The sequence below is a fragment of the Leptomonas pyrrhocoris genome (genome assembly GCF_001293395.1).
Source record: "Leptomonas pyrrhocoris isolate H10 chromosome Unknown, whole genome shotgun sequence".
NCBI lineage: Eukaryota > Euglenozoa > Kinetoplastea > Trypanosomatida > Trypanosomatidae > Leptomonas > Leptomonas pyrrhocoris.
The window spans coordinates 1,530,411-1,549,404 of NW_015438359.1; the positions used below are offsets into that span (position 1 = coordinate 1,530,411).

Here is an 18,994-nt window from a genome sequence, read left to right on the forward strand (position 1 = left end):
CTTTTTTCTTTTACCGCAGCTTCAAATTCTCACGAAGGTGGCTCCGCTGACTGTTCTAGGGCTTACACGAACAGCCAAAAGGGAAGAAGAGAACGAATGGGGTCAAAGTACACCACATAGGCGATGCTGCAACATGCACGACGACCTCGCGGACCGCCTGAACTTCGATATTCTTTTACTTTCTGATCTTGTTTACCCAATATCCCTCTTTTTACTGTCACATCTCTTCTACCCCCCCCCCCCCCGCCTCGCCGTTCTCATCCTGCGTAAAAATAAAATGGGGCAATGCCTTTTGGCGCTCATGTAACTTCTCATCTACGCCTACACTATTCGTATTGGTTTCTTTTTATTTCCTTCTCTGGCCAGTGCGTCTGATTACTCGTCCACCTTCACTCGAATAGCGAGTATCCGCGCAAGCTCTCTCCTTTTCGTATTTACTTCTTTTTAGATCACCGGGTCAGCTTGATTTCACCTGCGGAGACACGCAGCGACAACGCACTCGTTTCTTCTCTCTTAAACCGAGAAACAGAAGACGGTGTGCGACCTGCGAAAGTATAAGGCGCGCTGGGCTTTTCACTTCCATATTTGCTGCTTTTTGAGAAGCTGTAACGCGCTGATTCTGCCGCCGTTACCGCTGGAGCCTTTTTTTTCTAGCTCAAACATCTAACAACAGCAGCACCAATACGTAAAGGACTCGAACAATCCGTTCCAGCCAACACAACACCCTCAGCATAGTACATCGAAAGGAGGGAAAACATATCGAAGGCAGTGAAGCCCTTCGAACTTCATTAGAACAGAAACGAGCGCGGCCTACTCTGCTCACTGCGAGCACCGTATGTTGTGCCTTCCTTCTTGTGCCTATTGTAGATCTTTTTGTCTGTTGGGTTTTAGATACGCGGCGTCTTCATTGCTGAAATGGGCAACCGCGTCTCGACGAGCACGTCTCCATTCTCCCTAGAGGATTTGGAGGCCATCGCACGCACTCCGCCCGTTTCATCCGCCACTGCCGTCTCGGCCACCTGCCCTTCGTTGCCCTTCGATGCAGTGGCTGCTGATCTCGCTGCGGCGGTGAGCACGCCGAACAGCAGCAGCGGCAACGGCACTGGCGCAGCTCGCAAAGGCGGCGCGGGTGCAGCCGCCAACGCCGTCGATACCGGCAGCAGTCTCGGCAGCAGCGGCAGCGTGCATCTGCGAAAGGAGAATATCAAGGCAGAAATCGAGCAGCAGTTTGCGGAGGTGGAGACGTCACTGCACGCCCTGCGCTGCGTGCCAGACTTCTCGCGTGGGTATCAGCTGTCACTGCTGCGTAGAGAATCGCGCCACAGCGACCCGTTGGGCAGAACCAGCGACGCTGATCTGGACAACGATGAAGGCAACAGTAGCAGCAGCAGCGGCAACAACAATAGGAACGACGTGAAGAGCGGCGTGCGCAGTGGAAGGGCTACGAAGCGCAGAGCCAGTAGCTCGCGGGCAGGCATCACTAAAAGCTCAGCTGCCTCGCTCCCCGCCGTGCCATCGACGGCGAAGCAAAATTCTGCTGTATCGCCGCGGTCGTGGATCTTTCGCGATGTCTCTGTGCAGCCGCTGGATTTAACGCAGGCCGTAGATGTGAACCCGGCTGAGGTGTACGTGGTGGTGCTCGTGCAGCGCTCCATGGCAGTGAGCGGGCCTTCCCCCTCTCCGCCGTCGACGACCAACACGGCGGCGAACCTCACACCACCCCCGCAGAGCTTGTCTGGTGCAGCAGCGGCTGCATTGGCCGAAAACCCACGCAGCAGTAGTGCCGGCCCGCGTACCACCAGCACCGCGCGCCCGACGGCGACAACAACAGGAAATGCCAATAGCGGCGGCAGCAACAATACGAACGACAATAGCGGTAGAAACACGGCCGAGTGGCCGCGTGACATGGTGTGTTCCTTTACCCCACGCGGCCTCTCGACGCCCTTCTCGAGCGACTTCAACCGTCCAACTTCCGGCGCGTTTTCTCCGAGTGGCGGTGGCGGCGTTTTAAGCGGGTCTTCGCCCTTCGCCACGCCACGCACGAGCGGGTCGATGAGCAACCGACCTACCCCACGCAACGGTGGTACGGCGACCTCCGGCTCGCCCCATTCCGCCTCCTCGCTGCCCACACCACGTGCGTCGGGCTTTCACTACAGCATCCACCTGCTCACCGGCCGACAGGCAGACGCCTTAACGGCTGCGGCGGGCTTCCTGACAGCTCGCGCACTGGAGAAGCTGTTTCTCGAGTGCCCTGATTTTGATCGGCGCCTGTTCTATCACGTGCACACGCCGAAGGCGGAGGAGACGATTCGGGCGTACAATCTCTTCTTCGCTGCGCCGGACAAGGCAGGCGGCGTGGCGGCACGAGGCCGCGACACCTGGAAGGCCGCGAACAGCGGCGAAGGAGGTGGCTTTTCATCCGCACCCGGACCCGCAGCAACGTCGAACAACCACAGCAGCAGCAGCTTCAGCGCTGCCGCATTCAAGAAGGGAATTCAGCGTGGGCCGGGCAGCGGCACGAGCGCCGGCCGGGCAGTCGCGTCCGTCGCGCCAAGCACAGCCGGCGTCTCGCCCTCTCCATCCTCTAGCAATTGGATGTCCCTCGCGAGCGGTGTGTCGAGAGGCTCTTCCTTGTACGAGATCACAGCAACGCAGGAGGCTTCGAAGGAGCTGCTGCGCGAGCTACTCGCTGCGATGCGGCCGGTGCCGGTGGTGGCGCCGCGGTTTGAGCGTCACAGCGAGCCGGCCGCTTCAGCAGGCGGTGCGGCGACGTCGCCCGTGGTGTCGCCCATCACCGCGGCTGCCGCCGCCATCACGTCCTCCTCTCCCCCCGCCGCCGTCGCCAGCAGCAGTACCCACAGCACCGTCGACATTGTGACCATTGTGCCCCTCAACACGGCGGAGATGTGCGGCGCTAACGCCCTTTTCCGCGTGCTGAGTGGCTACCGCGGCAGCACGCCGCGGTGGTCGCACGCAGGCGAGATGACGAGCCCGCTGAACTCGGCACGATTTGTCCTTCCCGGTGGCGCGAGTGGGGCGGGCACGACGCAGAATCTTCCCGTGGGGATGAGCAGCTGGCATCACGAGCCGCTGCCGCCCTTCCGTCCGCCACGCCGCGATCCTTCTTTGTCGGGCGGCGACCCCGGCATTCCGGGGACGACTACGCCCTTCACCGCCGCCGCCGGCGGCACACACGCGGGTGACTTGAAGATGCCCCCGAACACGTCCAGTTGGCTTCAGGGACCGCAACCGTTGGACGTGCACTCCGCCACGCCCGCCGCCACATCAGCAACAACAGCTTCTGCGGCCTCCACCACACCGCCCTCCGTCGCGGTGCTTCCGCCGCCGCCGCTGTCCTCTCCGTCCTCCTCGGCTACTCCACGCGGAGCGAGTCGACTGCCGATCTCACACCCCTGCAGCGCCGGGTCCGAACCGCGACTGAAGCTGACGGGTGGCCACCCCTATTCCTCGTCTGTCACGACGACATCGCCTCAGCTGCCGTCACTGGCGCTGGACACGTTACTGCCCTCGAGGTACCGCCCAACACCGCTGAATGAGCCACCAACCGTCACGCAGACGGTCACCCCATCGCTCGTGACAACACCGCAGCAGCTTACCACGCAGCCGAGGTTTGCTTTGCGCTTCGATGCACTGCTTCCCAATACCTCCAACTTTTCTCCGCAGCAGTCGCCAGCACCTCTTCCTTCGACCGACGTGACCACGACGGCGAAGTTGAAGGCGTCGCAGCGCGCCGCTCTGCCGATGGCTGGACGCACATCGCACAATGTATCAGCTGACGCGTGCGACTCCTCCTCAGTGGAGCAGGGAGCTCCCGGAAAGCATCCGCGGCCACACTCTCATCATCCGTCTATTAAACGAGGAGACACGAAGCGAGGCGACACGCCGGCGAAGAAGCACCGGCCACAGACGCACGCTGCCACACCCCAAGACGAAATGGACGAAGCGGACGCCGCGTGTGTTGTGGGCGACGTTGACGACGACGACTACAACGAGGTCTCGGCGCAGCAGGAACGCGCGCAGCGCCTCAAGGCGGCGCAGCCGGAGGTGACCGAGGTGCTGCCTTTCCTCTTCGTAGGCGGCGAGACGGCCGCGCGCGATCGGGCGCAGCTGCTGCGCAAAGGCATCACCCATATCGTGAACACTGTCAGCTGGTGCCTCGACAACTTTCACCCGGATGCTTTTCGCTACTTCACGCTGAGCCTGAGCGACGCCGCGGATGAGCCGGTGTTTTCGCTCTTCGCCGTGGTGAACGCGTTCGTGGAGAAGGCGCGTGGCACGAGCCACAACACCGGCCGTGTCTTCATCCACTGCCAACAGGGCGTCTCCCGCTCGTGCACGTTTGTCATCGCGTACGTGATGTGGAAGTTAGGACTGTGCTACGACCGCGCCTACGAGCTGGTGCGTGCGCGGCGCAACGTGTGCAGCCCTAATACCGGCTTCTTGATGAACCTGCGCATGTGGGAGGCGCACCTGACTACCCCGCAGCTAAACAAGATATACAGCTTTGCCCCTTACACCGCAGAGTCGCTGACACCCTTTGTGTATCAGCTGGCTTCCTACTACACCTGCAGCACCGTGTCGACACAAGACACGGCAGAGGTGTCGCAGGAGGCGAAAGAAGCCTACTATCAGTTATGCGCTGATGTGCTGCGCCGTGCCGTGGACCATCGAAGCAGCGTATCGGTCGACAACATCGCGCTTGACCCGCGGATGTGCCACGCATTTCTCTGCGCACCACGTCGCACGTGTTTGATGGGGCCGACTGCTGAGGGCGCTGGCAACACCGCAGGAGCGCCAGATGAGGCGGGAAAGGTGGACAACGACGAGGAGTGTCAGGTAGAGGCGTGCTTCCTTGTTGGCGCCACGAGTGCACAGAAGGAGCACGTCGAACGGGCTTTTGCCGCCTTCCACGACCTGCTGCACTGCGGTTTTTACCACGGCCACGCCCACACGAGTACCGACAACGCCGGTCGGGTGGTCCGCTTCACACCACTACGAAGGGTCCGCCTGATTCCCCCCGCTGCGGCAACGTCAAGCGCATCATCGTACACCCCGGCGGCAGCTGCGTCAGTCGACGAGGCACAGGCGCTCTTTGCACGACATGTTGCCGGTCGCTGCTGTATCACCTACGCACCGCAGCCACAGTGGGAGGCACTGCTCTCCCTACCTGGTCTCTCAGACAAGCTGACGCAATACATCGCAGAGGACGCGTCCGCCGACGCTGGCGAGGCGGCCCGGCGCAGCGTACGCGCGGTGGAGCTCGCAACGTTGGCCCATGGAAACGATCAACGGGCAGCCAGCAGGTCAGCAGAGCACGTAAACGGCGCTGCACCCTCCAACACCGCGTTGTCTGCGTCGGCACCGCCACCGTCGTTGCGCCCAAGCCGGCACACACCGCGTGCGTTGCGGCAGCCGAAGACTGCCGTGGGCAGTCGCGGTGTTGTGCAGCGGCCCAGCGAGGCGGAGAGGCCTTCCTCTTCCCTCGCTCCCCAGCCACCATCAGCGGTGTCACCGCCACATCGCACCGCTTGGCCCACCGACAGTCCCAGCCTTGACAGCCAGAGCAACTCCTCCCACCCGTCCACGAGCAACGCACGCACCGGCACTTCTGGCTTTGCTCTTTCCGCGTTGCCGACAGCTGCGATGACGCCAGATGAAACGAGAAGAAGAACGCCACGAGAGTCTGACAGGACTTCGGACCCGCCCTCGGCTGACGGAGCTGCGGGGGACAGCACGAGACACTCTGCTGCTGCTGCTTCTGCTTCTGCATCAACGTCGCAGCCGCCCCTGCTCGACGACAGTAGCGTTGAGACTAATCCGCTGTCGCGCAGGGCCCCGGCGAAGGCGATCAGCACGAGTCAGAGCCCCGCACAAGTGTCGCACGTGACGCTCCCTGGCGGCGATAGCTTTGCCTACACCTACCCCTTCAAAGCAGCCTCGAAGGCGATGCTGGCGGACTTGGATGACTTGGAGGCGGATACGTGCTACGTGGTGGGCTTCCAGCAGCGGAGCGGCATTTCAGTGTACCTCTGGCGTGGCGCGGAGTCGCCGCTGGAGGTCCAGCAGGTGGTGGATGCGTTTGTAGATCAAATGCTGGAGTCGCCGCGCGACGCGGCACAGCTCGCGTCGCTCAAACAATCGTTGGAGCGTAAATCGTGGACGGCGTGTACCCTGTTCTTGCCGTGCAGCGATGCCTGTGACGATGCAGATTCGGGCGAGCACGGCGTCGTGCTGTCGAACGTGCGCGTTTTGTTTGTAGAGCAGGGGGAAGAGCCGGAGGAGTTTCTGACGCTGCTGTGACGGTGATGCGAGCTGGGCAACAACAATGCAGCGTGAGAGAGAGAGAGCGGGGATGCTGAGGTGCATGTTGCTGCGCTGGCAGCGCACCTGTGTAGTGATCGCTTTCTTCCCTCGCTTTCATATATATATATATACATGTTTGTTTAGTTCATCGTTAGCCGTGTCCATTACGGGATCTTTGTATTCTTCCCCTCCGTCTTTTTCTTTTGGTTCTTTCTTTTGTTCCCGCCCGGCCGTCTCTTTTCGTTTTATCCCTTCTTCACCGCTAACTCCGCCCGATATCACGCGCGCACCCGCCCAAATTGAGCTGCCCGTCGTCGTGCGTTTCTTTCTTCTCTGTTGTTTCCACGACTTCCTTTTTTTTTTCAATGTTCACAACAACGACGAAGCATTTGCAAAGCAACAACGACTTTTCTGATTCTGTTTTCTTCGTTTTTCTTTCTTTTACTCTCCTCTGTCTTTTCCTTCTACCCACCCCCTCTTTTTTTAATTCCCTTTCTACTGTTGCTGTTATTATTTGGTTCGCACTTATTTTCGCTCTCTCTCTCCCTCACACACACACACACATACGCTTTGTACCGTAATTAACACTCCTCAATCTCTCTTGCCAACCCTGTGCGCGGTCTTTTCGCATTTTGTACTACTACGTATGCCCCTCTTCTTTTTTGCTGTGTGCTGGATGGAGTTTTTCCTTCGCCGGTTTCGTGTGCGTGTGCGTGCGTGTACTTCGTTCTTTTCATTCTTCTACTTGCTTCCATTCTTTTTCTTCTTTGTTTACGTGGCGGTGAATTCGTGGAGTTAAATGTACCTCTCCTCCAAAAATAGAGACAATGGAGAGTGTGGGAGAGCGGGAGAGCGGCAGAGTGAGCGTTATGCAATTGAGGTTGTTTACTTTATCGTTTCTATTTATAATTATTACCGTTCTATTTATTATTATTATTACATATTTATCTGGACGTTCGTGAGTTTCGACACCTCGTGCAGGGGATCCGTGGGTGTACGGGTTTTTGTTCTGTTTTGCTTTGTTATGCGCACGCTTCAAGGGAAAACAATGGTTATCAAATCAAAAAGGCGAAAGAAGCTGCGACAGAGTTTTATTGTTGTTGCTGTGCTCTTTCTGTCAAACGCCTTGAAATGAAAAGGAATGCTAGCAAATGTGCTCCTTCAGTGAAAGCAGCAGACGCACGAGGATGTTGTCCGACTCTGCGCGTTCCGCACCGCTGATGCAGTAGCGGAAGAAACCAGCTCTCGTCGATATATTTGGTTTTATTTGCAAAAGAAGAAGCGTCTTGTCTTTTCTCTATCAACTCTCTTCTTTCTCCTTTCGTATTCCTCTCTTGTCAAATACTCGCACAAGTGGGTTACAGAGACTACCCCTCCCCCCCCCCCCAACCCACAAACACTCGCCTGCAGCTGAAGAAAAGTGCGACAAAGGCTCCATTCGAAAACGGCGCTGTCCTGTGCGTAGTCGTCATGCTCCGACGCAGCTGCTGGCTTTGGAGACGTCGTGCTGCCGGTATTGTGGGCTTGCCCAACGTGGGGAAGTCGACCCTCTTCAACGCACTCACCTGCAGTCAACTCGCCAAGACCGGCAACTTCCCCTTCTGCACCATCGACGCAAACACGTCAAAGGTCCCCGTCATCGACCCACGTCTGCGGCAACTCGCCCAATTCACGGGAGCGGCGAAGATCGTGGACGTCGAGGTGGACCTAACCGATGTGGCGGGTCTGATCGCTGGCGCATCGAAAGGGGCCGGGCTCGGCAATAAATTTCTTAATGACATCCGCACCTGCACCGTCATTCTGCACACTGTACGCTGCTTTGAAAGCGCCAAGGAGGGCTTCGACACGCCGCACCCAATCGACGACATTCACGTCATTGTGAGCGAGCTGGTGCTGTCGGACCTGGAGGTGGTGGAGAGGAAGGTTCACAGGGTGCACAAGACAAAGAAACCGAACGACGCAGAGTACAACTTTCTGAAGCGGCTGCAGCAGTGGCTGGAGGACGGGACTGCTGCTGCGGAAATGCCGAGGAAGGCGAAGCTGTCTGCTGCCGAGCTAACATTTCTGCAGAGCTACGACTTGCTCTCGAACAAGCCCATGATGTTTGTGCTGAACGTCGATGAGCACTCGGTGAAGGAAGGCAACGCTTTCTCACGCGAGGTGGAGGCGGCGTTTGGGCCGCAGCGCACCTGCCGTGTGTCCGCGGCGGTCGAGGAGCAGACCGCGCAACTTCCTTCACGAGAGGAGCGGCTGATGTTTCTGGAAGAGTACGGCATCGATGTCCCGCGAGGGGAGGTCTTGATGCAGCAAGTGTACGACCTGCTGAAGCTGCAGTCCTTCTTCACGGTGGGGCCCAAGATGGCGCATGGTTGGACGGTGACGCGGGGGTCCACAGCGCGGCACGCGGCAGGCGAAATCCACTCTGACTTTGAAAAGAACTTTCTGCGAGCGAAGGTGATGGCGTGGAGTGAGCTCATCCAAAAGCCGAACCTGGAGTCGGCGGAGATGCAGATGCGCACGGTGGACGAGGCGTACGAGATGAAGGATGGTGACGTCATGATTGTAGAACACAACACATCGCGTGGCTGAGGCTTTTCACCATCACCGAGCTCGAGAGAGAGAGCGAGCCGGTGGGAGAGAGAGGATTATGGGGACAGGTTTGGTTGGATGAGGAAGTCGAAAAGTTTGATTGCAGCTTCGCAGAAAGACGGCTGAAGAGAAGTGTAAGAGTAAAATGCGTCCCGCCGTCTCTTTTTGCGGCTGCAACGGCGGCTGTCGTCGTTGCTATCATCGTCATCATCATTATCATCACACAAGGAACATATTAAATGATCGAAGGAGGAGCAACAAAGAACTTACACGATGATCTGCCTTTTTCAAACAACTGGTTCATCGTTTGAAAGAAGAGATGCCACGTGAATGTGCGATGCTGACTTCTTCCGTGATAATGACGTGCGGCCGATACAGTTCTTGCTTGTCTAGGAAGTTGGCGCGCTGTGGAAACGGGTAATTCATGACGCTCGTAAACGCACTCGGACGACGCGGCTTTTTGCATACACGCGCACGCTTTTGCAGACGTGTTCCATAGTTGCTGCATGAAGAAGCGCAACGGCACACGCTTTAATTATCGTGAAGCGTTTCCCAGCATTCGCTCCACAATGAGAATGGAAAGGATTTCTCCTTACCCCCCCCCCCTTTCCGTCTATCTGCGACACACGGTTTCCTTCTCCTTATAACTGAACTGTCAAAGAAGTTCATAGTTGTTCTAAACGCGTTTCTGCAGCGCAGCGCGTGCCACTAACCAGAGGTTTATAGAGGACGGACTTTTTGTGCTGCTGCGTGACGAAGGAGAGCGCGGTGGCGGTCTGTGGTGTCAATTGTCAGCAATAAGAGAAACCATCTCTCCTTCATTATACTCTAGTAACAAAAAAATATGTATTTGCACCGAGATAAATAGCAGTTTCAAACGAGTTCTTTCTCTCTCTCTCTCACACAAACACACAGACAAACGCGGCCTCGCATAGAAAGCAAAAGGCGAGTCCAAGAAAAGAGCGTGGTGTGCCGACGGGTCCAACAATCAGACTTCGAGTGTGAGCGTTTTTGCGGCGCACGTCAGCAGCAGAGCCACAGCAGCACACGTCATTTCGCACAAGCGAGAAAGAAGAAGCCCGAAAGTTACCTTGTGCGTCCGCTCTCGTCCTTTATTTATTTATTCATTTGTTTCGGAGATGTGGAACTCAGACTACTACACTGCGCCACCACACCGCGTTGGTGGCACGACCGCCTCGTCGTCCGTCTCAGCGCACTCCTCTCATCCACCACCACCACCGCCAGCTGGGGTGCTGTCGCCGGATCTCGCGCGGCCGATCAGTGTGCGTGATTTGGCACAGACGCGTGCACTGGCAGGGCCCCCGCCTCGTGCCTCCGCCGCCACCTCCGCGCCGTCCTTCGGCAGTGGTCGTGATGGGAGCCGCAGTGACTACCCCGTGCCGCTCCCCCGCACCTCCGGCGGCGGCTTCGCCGGCTTTGGTGTGCCCAAGGCGCCTGTGGTGTACGCCGCGACGAGCGGGTTGCTGCCAAGCTGGTCGTCGACGCAGCACGCAGACAGCAGCGGCGGGGCATCGGAGCTGTCTACGCACGGCGAGGCGAGCGATCTGACCTCTCTGGCGGAGCGCAACATCGATCACTTGAGCAACGACGACCTTTACAACTACGCGTCGCATCTGCAGGACACGGCGAAGCGCTACAGCCACCACCTCGCCGAGGCGCACGCGAAGCGCGACATGTACCGCAACCTGGTTGCGGTGCAGAAGCGCGAGCTGCAGGAGAAGTATGTGCAGATTGACCGCCAGCGCCACGAGCAGGAAACGGCGACGGCGGCGCTGCGGCGGCTGCGCGAGGACAACACCCAGCTGCGGGAACAGGTGGCGACGGCGGAGGGCAAGGTGCGCAACATTGCCGCGAAATTGTCGCTGCAAAACGGGGCTGACCCATCTGTTGCCATACGTGCCTATCAGGCGCAGCTGGCCAGCAAGGAGGCGCAGGTGCGGGATTTGATGGAGCGTGTTGTGCACGCGTCGGCGGAGCGGCAGAGCGCGGAAGAGGCCTCGCAGCGCCGCAGCAGCGAGGGCGGCGCGAACCCTCGACAGTCCGACACCCTCGGTGCGGCAGGGACGCGGGACCACGATCAGCAACAGCAACGGCTACATCAGTGGCCCGAGGAAGAACACCCATGCACTATCGACGAGCGCGTACGCAGAGAGCTGGCAGAGGCGAATGCAGCGGCAGCCGCCTCCGAGATGGCGAAGTTGCAAGCCGAACTGAATGCCCTGCATCAACGCAACGCCGCTCTTCAGGAGCAGCTAGCAGCGCAGGACAAGACGCACGCCGAGGCGCTCGCCTCTATGACGGCCGAGCACACGGAGCTGAAGGAGACAATAGCGCAGTTGAAGCAAGGGCATGCAGAGATGCAAGAGAACGAAGACGCCCTGGTGGCCGCCCTGACGCAGCGGGCGCCGGTATCGAAGACGGATTTCGAGGCATTCCAGGCCACCTACGCCGAGATGCAGGCTGCGCTGACAAAGACGGAAGCCACTGTGGCAACGCTGCAGGCGCAGCAGAACGCGTCCGCGGTGCAGGACGGCTACATTGAAGTCCTCCAGCAGTCGCTCGCCACCAGCCAGGCAGAGCGCCAGGAGCTGACGGAGAAGAACCGCCAGCTGCAGGCCCTCAGCGAGAACCTGCAGCGCGAGGTGCAGCTAGCGGATACGGCAAATCGACTGCGGCAGCAACAGCTGGAAACTGCCGTCGCGGGCGGCGAGCAGCTCGCTCAGGAGGTGCAGCGCACACAGGAGGCACGACACACGGAGGTGCATGCGGAGATCGTGGCACTGCGGGCGCGGTGTGCGGCGGCGGACGCGGAGCTGCAGCGCCTGCGTGCCGAAAACGAAGAGCTGAGCCGACAGATGCAAGACGCACGCACGCAGTCCGAAACCAACCACCACGAAACACAGGAGGTATCTGCGGACAACACGCGAGAAAGGTCAGCGTTGGAGGCGGAGCTGGAGACGCTGCGGAACGCCCGTGATAACCTCGTCGTGAGCCGTGACTCGCTGCTGGGCGAATTGCGCGAGCTTGAGGAGCGGCGACAGACTGCGGAGCGTGACGCGCCCCAGCAGTCCACCAATGCTCAACATGCGTCAGAAACTCACACTACTGTTGCTGCTGCTGCGGCGGCGTCTTCAGTGCAGCACGACCGAGACACCGCAGAGGACACGGCGATGCTGCAAGCAGCGCAGCAGTGCATTGAAGCTCTGGAACGCGACCTCGAGACTACAAACTCCGCCCACGCCCGTATGGAGGTGGACATGCAGGTGCAGCTGCGTGCGCTGGAAACGAAGATGGCAGAGCAGGCAGATGCCCTCCGTAGTGCCCAGGAGCAACAGAAGCGTGATGCGGAGGCCTACCACAACCGCACGATTGCCGCTGCCGCCGAGCAGAAGCACCTGGAGGAGGTCATCCAGGCCCTGAAAGAGGAGTTAGAGTTTACGCAGACCCAGAATCGCGAGCTACGCCAGTCGGAAAGCGCGTCTAGGGGGCTGTACACATCCCAACTGCGGCAGGCGGAGCAGCTGCGAGAGCGCGTGGTGGAACTGGAAAGGCGCGCGAGCGACGTGCGAGGACACGAGCTGACACCGCCCTCCACGCAGCCGGCGTCGGTGGGCACTTGTGGCAGCACCACCGCGGATGCGCCGGACGCCAAGATGAACCCATCAACGATGTCGGTGGCGATTGACCGGCTCGCGCAGCAGCTCGCCGAGGCGCAGGACCGTGTGCACACTCTTGAGACTGAGAGGCATCGACAGGCAGAGGCGTTACAGCGGGTACAGCGCGTTGCGGCGACGCTGGAAGACCGCTCTGTTTCAGAGGAGCACAGCAGCAAGGCTGCCGGCAGTAGTGCGACATCCACACGCCCATCTGCTCAAAAGGGTACGTGCCGATACGCCAACGGAGTGAAAGAGGGGATCGTGGCGGATCAGGTGGCGACTCTCATAGCGCAGCAGGACGCCGCCGCTCATCAAACAGCGCAACTACGCGACACACTGGAGGCAGCCGAGGCGCGCACCTCTGCCGTTGCCACAGAACGCGACGCGGCGCAGCAGCGTGCGGCTGCCGCCGAGGAGGAAGTGCGCGTCGCCCGAGCCGCGCTAGAAAAGATGGCCGCCGAGCTGTCCGACTCTGCACACCGCGTGGATGAGCTCTCGGCCGATATCGGAGAACTGGCGACCGTGAAGGCGCAGCTTGCTGCGGTGCAGCGGCGTGCAAGCGTGGCTGAGGACGAGCTTTCAGCAGCAAAGGCGGTGCTTGACCGATTCACGAAGGAAGTTTCAGGTGTGACCCGCTGCGCCAACAACGTCGATGCCGTCATGGCTGCAGTCGAAGCTCAATGGGACGCCGTGCAGCAGCGCGAGGATGCCTCTGAGGCGGAGCTCCGCACCGCCAAAGCTGCACTGGAACGTGTGGTGGAAGAGGCGTCGGCCTCTGCTCAGCACGCCAGCAGTCTCGCGGCGGCGACCTCTCAGCTGGAGGCAGACAAGACGCGTCTGACATCGGAGCGCGACGCGATGCAGCAGCGTGCAGCTGCCGCCGAGGAGGAAGTGCGCGTCGCCCGAGCCGCGCTAGAAAAGATGGCCGCCGAGCTGTCCGACTCTGCACACCGCGTGGATGAGCTCTCGGCCGATATCGGAGAACTGGCGACCGTGAAGGCGCAGCTTGCTGCGGTGCAGCGGCGTGCAAGCGTGGCTGAGGACGAGCTTTCAGCAGCAAAGGCGGTGCTTGACCGATTCACGAAGGAAGTTTCAGGTGTGACCCGCTGCGCCAACAACGTCGATGCCGTCATGGCTGCAGTCGAAGCTCAATGGGACGCCGTGCAGCAGCGCGAGGATGCCTCTGAGGCGGAGCTCCGCACCGCCAAAGCTGCACTGGAACGTGTGGTGGAAGAGGCGTCGGCCTCTGCTCAGCACGCCAGCAGTCTCGCGGCGGCGACCTCTCAGCTGGAGGCAGACAAGACGCGTCTGACATCGGAGCGCGACGCGATGCAGCAGCGTGCAGCTGCCGCCGAGGAGGAAGTGCGCGTCGCCCGAGCCGCGCTAGAAAAGATGGCCGCCGAGCTGTCCGATTCTGCACACCGCGTGGATGAGCTCTCGGCGGCCAAGGCGTGCTGGGAGAGTGAGAAGAGGCAGCGGGATGCGGAACTAGCCCGCCTGGAGTCCACCGCTGCGGAGTGGGAGACACGCACGGCCGACGTAGAGCGCCGCAGTGCGGAAGCTGCCGCTGCATCCGAGAAGCGCATTGCAACCCTCGCCGCAGAAGCCGCCGCACTGGAGAAGGAAACCGTTCGACTGAAAGCGCGGCTGTCCGCGGCGCGCGGTGCTGTCAGCTCACTGGCGGAAGACTGCACGGACGTGAACACCCAAACGGGCGACCTGACGCGGCACGTCGAGCGAGAGGTAGAGCAGCGCAAGTCAGCGGAGGCGATGCTGTCGGCTCTGAAGAGGGAACTGGTCACTGCGCAGGCGGCTGTCGTGCAGTTGACGGAAGACCTGGAGATGCGTGCGGACAACGATGCGGCTATGCGAGCAACCTTGAAAGCTGAGGAAGAGGCGTTTGCCTTGCTGAAGTCGGAGCGCGACGCGGCGCAGCAGCGTGCGGCTGCCGCCGAGGAGGAAGTGCGCGTCGCCCGAGCCGCGCTAGAAAAGATGGCCGCCGAGCTGTCCGATTCTGCACACCGCGTGGATGAGCTCTCGGCGGCCAAGGCGTGCTGGGAGAGTGAGAAGAGGCAGCGGGATGCGGAACTAGCCCGCCTGGAGTCCACCGCTGCGGAGTGGGAGACACGCACGGCCGACGTAGAGCGCCGCAGTGCGGAAGCTGCCGCTGCATCCGAGAAGCGCATTGCAACCCTCGCCGCAGAAGCCGCCGCACTGGAGAAGGAAACCGTTCGACTGAAAGCGCGGCTGTCCGCGGCGCGCGGTGCTGTCAGCTCACTGGCGGAAGACTGCACGGACGTGAACACCCAAACGGGCGACCTGACGCGGCACGTCGAGCGAGAGGTAGAGCAGCGCAAGTCAGCGGAGGCGATGCTGTCGGCTCTGAAGAGGGAACTGGTCACTGCGCAGGCGGCTGTCGTGCAGTTGACGGAAGACCTGGAGATGCGTGCGGACAACGATGCGGCTATGCGAGCAACCTTGAAAGCTGAGGAAGAGGCGTTTGCCTTGCTGAAGTCGGAGCGCGACGCGGCGCAGCAGCGTGCGGCTGCCGCCGAGGAGGAAGTGCGCGTCGCCCGAGCCGCGCTAGAAAAGATGGCCGCCGAGCTGTCCGATTCTGCACACCGCGTGGATGAGCTCTCGGCGGCCAAGGCGTGCTGGGAGAGTGAGAAGAGGCAGCGGGATGCGGAACTAGCCCGCCTGGAGTCCACCGCTGCGGAGTGGGAGACACGCACGGCCGACGTAGAGCGCCGCAGTGCGGAAGCTGCCGCTGCATCCGAGAAGCGCATTGCAACCCTCGCCGCAGAAGCCGCCGCACTGGAGAAGGAAACCGTTCGACTGAAAGCGCGGCTGTCCGCGGCGCGCGGTGCTGTCAGCTCACTGGCGGAAGACTGCACGGACGTGAACACCCAAACGGGCGACCTGACGCGGCACGTCGAGCGAGAGGTAGAGCAGCGCAAGTCAGCGGAGGCGATGCTGTCGGCTCTGAAGAGGGAACTGGTCACTGCGCAGGCGGCTGTCGTGCAGTTGACGGAAGACCTGGAGATGCGTGCGGACAACGATGCGGCTATGCGAGCAACCTTGAAAGCTGAGGAAGAGGCGTTTGCCTTGTTGAAGTCACAGCACGACGATGACCGCGCCGAGCTTTCAGAGGTGCGACGACGCGGCGAGGAGCTGCAAAGACTGCTGGACACCACGTTGGATCGTCTTGCGCAGGAAGAAGAGCTCGTGAAGGGTCTCAACGACAACGCGGCGGATCTGCACGCCGAACGCGCTGCGCTGACGGAGGAGGTGGTGACGGTGCGATTGGCCTTGGAAACGGTTGTGTTGGAGCGTCAGGACATACAGGAGCGGCTCGATGCGGCGAAGCTGGGCTTGGAGCAGACGGCGGAGCTCTATAATGAGCGCATTCTCGAGGATGATCGTCTGCAGGATGAGCTGGACGCGGTCACGCAGGCGTTCTCAGCGCAAACGATGCAGGTGAAGCAGGGCATGCGCCACATGCTGCAGATGTCAGCGGGCTTTCATGATGCGCTGGAGGCTGTGATGGCGCTGGCAGCTGCGACGGTGAAAGCCGCCGCCGACTTGGCGGCATCGTGCACTGCCGCCTCGACGAAGACGATGACACACGGCAGCACGGAAAGAAAGCCCGCGCAGGCGACGCAAGACAAGTTTCGTGCGGTGACGGCCATCAACGCCGCGTTGACACCGTGGTCTGCGGCGCTGGAGTGGGTGGCAACCATGCAACGGCGCGTGCATGCGCTGGAGGGCAGTAGTGCAGACTCAACGGAAAGCCCCGACCGCATTTCCGCTGCGCTCTCCGACGGTGCAAACGACCCATCACACATGCCATTGTCGGTTTCTTTGGCGGCTGCGTCGACCGTCGCGGATGCGGCCAAGGCTCGAGGAGCGTTGACGGACTTTGTGGAGTTGCAAGAGGCGTTGTTGACGCATCTGCGCAGGCTAGGACACGCGCTCGATGAACGCGACTACGAACTGCGCTTGCTGCGCTCCGCCGTGGATGAGATGGCCAATAGCAACGTAGCCGAGAAGGAGCGGGCGGATCACCTTCTGGAAGCAATTCAAGACGCCAAAAACCACGTCTCGCTGGCGGAGAAGGAATTTGACGATCAACTGCAGCTGCGGTCGGAGGCGGTCGCGGCAGAGCTCGTCGTCGCGCGTCGCGCGGAGGAGCGCGCCACCGACGCCCGCCTGCGTGCCGAGTCGCAGCTCGCCGCGGTGGGGGCGGAGCTGACGGATGCGCTGGCGGCGTTGCACAAGACGGAAGAGGAGAGGCGGAAGATGTCGCGGGAGGTGGAGCGGCTGTCGCGCTTCTCGGCGCGTTTGGCGGACCCCGGCGCCCGCGTTCACAGCGGCGGCACCGTCGGCAGCGTTACACCACCGTCCTCCGGCCTCTTCGCCGAGGGCGTGTCGAACCACTACACCATGACTGCCTCCGCAGTGGAGGCACTGGAGCAAGCCCACCTCTTACAGGTGTCCAGCCTGCAGCAGGAACTCTTGCTGAGTCGTCGGCAGATACGCGAGCTGGAGAGGCAGGAAGTCATTCTGCGCCAAGCGAACGTGACGCTTGAGCAGCAGGTGAGCGATCTACGCGCTGACGCCGAGGAGGCGGTCGATCTGCGCGAGGAAGTGGCCCGATTGCGGGCTGAAAATGCCGATTTAGAGGAGAAGATAGAACAGCTGGAGCGCATACTGGCGGCATCGGGCGGTGGCGTAGCACACGAGGTAAAGCAACTCCGTCAGCAGCTCAAATTGCGCGAGGCGGAGCTGGAGGAGGAGAAGGCGCGGATGCAAGGCCTTTTGGTCAGCAAAACCGCACCCGAGTTTGCGGCAGCGCGGCGACAAGCGGCGCTGCGGGAAAGCCTGAGCGGCATCACCACGCAGCTCGCGGCTACGCAGGCGCAGTACAGCAGTGGCCGCTCCCCCCGCGGCAGCCTCTCAGCCGCGTTAAGCTCAAATTCGGCTGCAACGTCGGCCTCACCACTCGACGTGCTGAGCAAACGCATTGATCATCTGCAGTCCGCCATGAAGGAGCGCGACGCGTTGATCGAAAAGATGAAGGCTGCACAGCTGCAGTCGCACGTCACTGTCGACGGCTTGGAGGAAAGGCTCTCCGAGAAGGCCGCCGCACTAGAGCGGGCGAATGCTCTCGTGACGCACTACGCCGAAGCGCTGGACGGGTTGCGCGCGGCGAGGGTGTCCGCGGCAGCCCGGACGCTGCCGTCGCGAGGCAACACCCACAGCTCCTCTGCCGCTCAATCGCCGCCGCCCGCTGCGAGGGCGCCACCCACACCGCTTGCCCTGCAAACGTCGGTGGACAGCAACGTGAAGGGAGGGGTCGGGGACTCGCCGCAACACATGACGGCACCGGTGCCGTCGCCTGCTCCACGCATGCCGCATCTCGCCGCGGTGGAGGCGGAGGCGGAGGTGGAGGGCTCTCTCACCCCCCCGGCCACGTCGCGCCGCCGCACCGGCGCAACGGGGGAGAGTAGCAGTCGTGATGGACGCCGTTCGCGCGGAACGCGGAGCACGTCCTCCAGCGACGCCTCATCGGCTCATCGATCGCCTCCCGCTTCGTCGGGCACGAGAGAGGGAGCTTCTCACCGGAAGCGCACTCGTTGATGTCTACAGGAGAACTTGAACGCCGCCCGTTCTGACAATTCTTTCTTTTTTACAATAGAAAGCAAGAGGCTCTCGCTCTCTCTTAATATTTGTCTCTTGTGATAATTAATGGTATTGGTAGTGGAAATGCGTTTATCGCTTTTCCCCTGGTCGTCTGCTTCGTTTCAGCCGAGCGGCGTTGACGGGTTCATTCACACACGGTCACCAATGGTGTTATTCTTGCCGTTTTGCCGGTTTGCTGCGGTTGCCGTCAACTGCACCCGTGTTGTCATAATCTGCCTTTTTCTCCTTCCTTTATTTTTGCTGTTTAGAGGGCTGCGTTTTAATTGTTTTCGTGTGCTGATTGAAGCGAGAAAGAAAGTTTTTTCTTCTTATATTTACATTCATGGGATGTACTTTAGAAAAAGAGTGTAATGTTTGCGTTAGGGTGCTTGATGAGGAGTCGTTATCTACGTTGTTATTCCTGTTGTTGGCAGTAGTGCCTTCTTTTTTTTCTCGCCTGTTTGGTGTGCCGTTTGGTGCCACATCGCGTTGTAAGCTGTTCGATTTACATACATGCTCTTTCTGTCTTGTGGCTTTGTCATCCAGAGACAGAGCGCAAGAGCGATGAAGGCGTTTAACGCAGTGAATTGCACCCTCACACAGCTGTTCTTTTCGTTTGTTGTTGTTGCTTAGACATCTGCCACCGCCGCTGTTGCAGTGCTCCGTGTTCACGGAGTGTACTCGAACTCCGGCAGGACACGCGCCAACAACTCAGGATCATC

General features: G+C 60.5%; 3 protein-coding genes across 4 annotated transcripts; all 3 read left to right on the forward strand.

Annotated features, from left to right (window-relative positions):
* Positions 1–364: 364 nt before the first annotated feature.
* Positions 365–6,321, forward strand: ABB37_02320 (hypothetical protein; the record flags this gene model as incomplete). Of its 2 annotated transcripts, none has more annotated exons than XM_015799260.1 (1): positions 365–6,321. In XM_015799260.1, exon 1 carries the CDS (start codon positions 916–918, stop codon positions 6,319–6,321), a length of 5,406 nt encoding a protein of 1,801 aa, XP_015662738.1. In that variant the 5' UTR covers positions 365–915. The 2 variants fall into 2 exon arrangements, with proteins under 2 accessions (XP_015662738.1, XP_015662739.1); XM_015799261.1 differs by having other exon boundaries at positions 400–6,321.
* A 1,355-nt stretch (positions 6,322–7,676) lies between these two features.
* Positions 7,677–8,913, forward strand: ABB37_02321 (putative mitochondrial GTP binding protein; the record flags this gene model as incomplete). The annotated part of the gene is made up of 1 exon (XM_015799262.1): positions 7,677–8,913. The coding sequence occupies exon 1, from the start codon at positions 7,795–7,797 to the stop codon at positions 8,911–8,913; it is 1,119 nt and encodes a 372-aa protein (XP_015662740.1). The 5' UTR covers positions 7,677–7,794.
* Positions 8,914–10,052: 1,139 nt separating this feature from the next.
* ABB37_02322 (hypothetical protein) lies at positions 10,053–18,230 on the forward strand (the record flags this gene model as incomplete). Its single annotated transcript, XM_015799263.1, has 1 exon — positions 10,053–18,230. The coding sequence occupies one exon, from the start codon at positions 10,053–10,055 to the stop codon at positions 18,228–18,230; it is 8,178 nt and encodes a 2,725-aa protein (XP_015662741.1).
* Between the last annotated feature and the right edge of the window lie 764 nt (positions 18,231–18,994).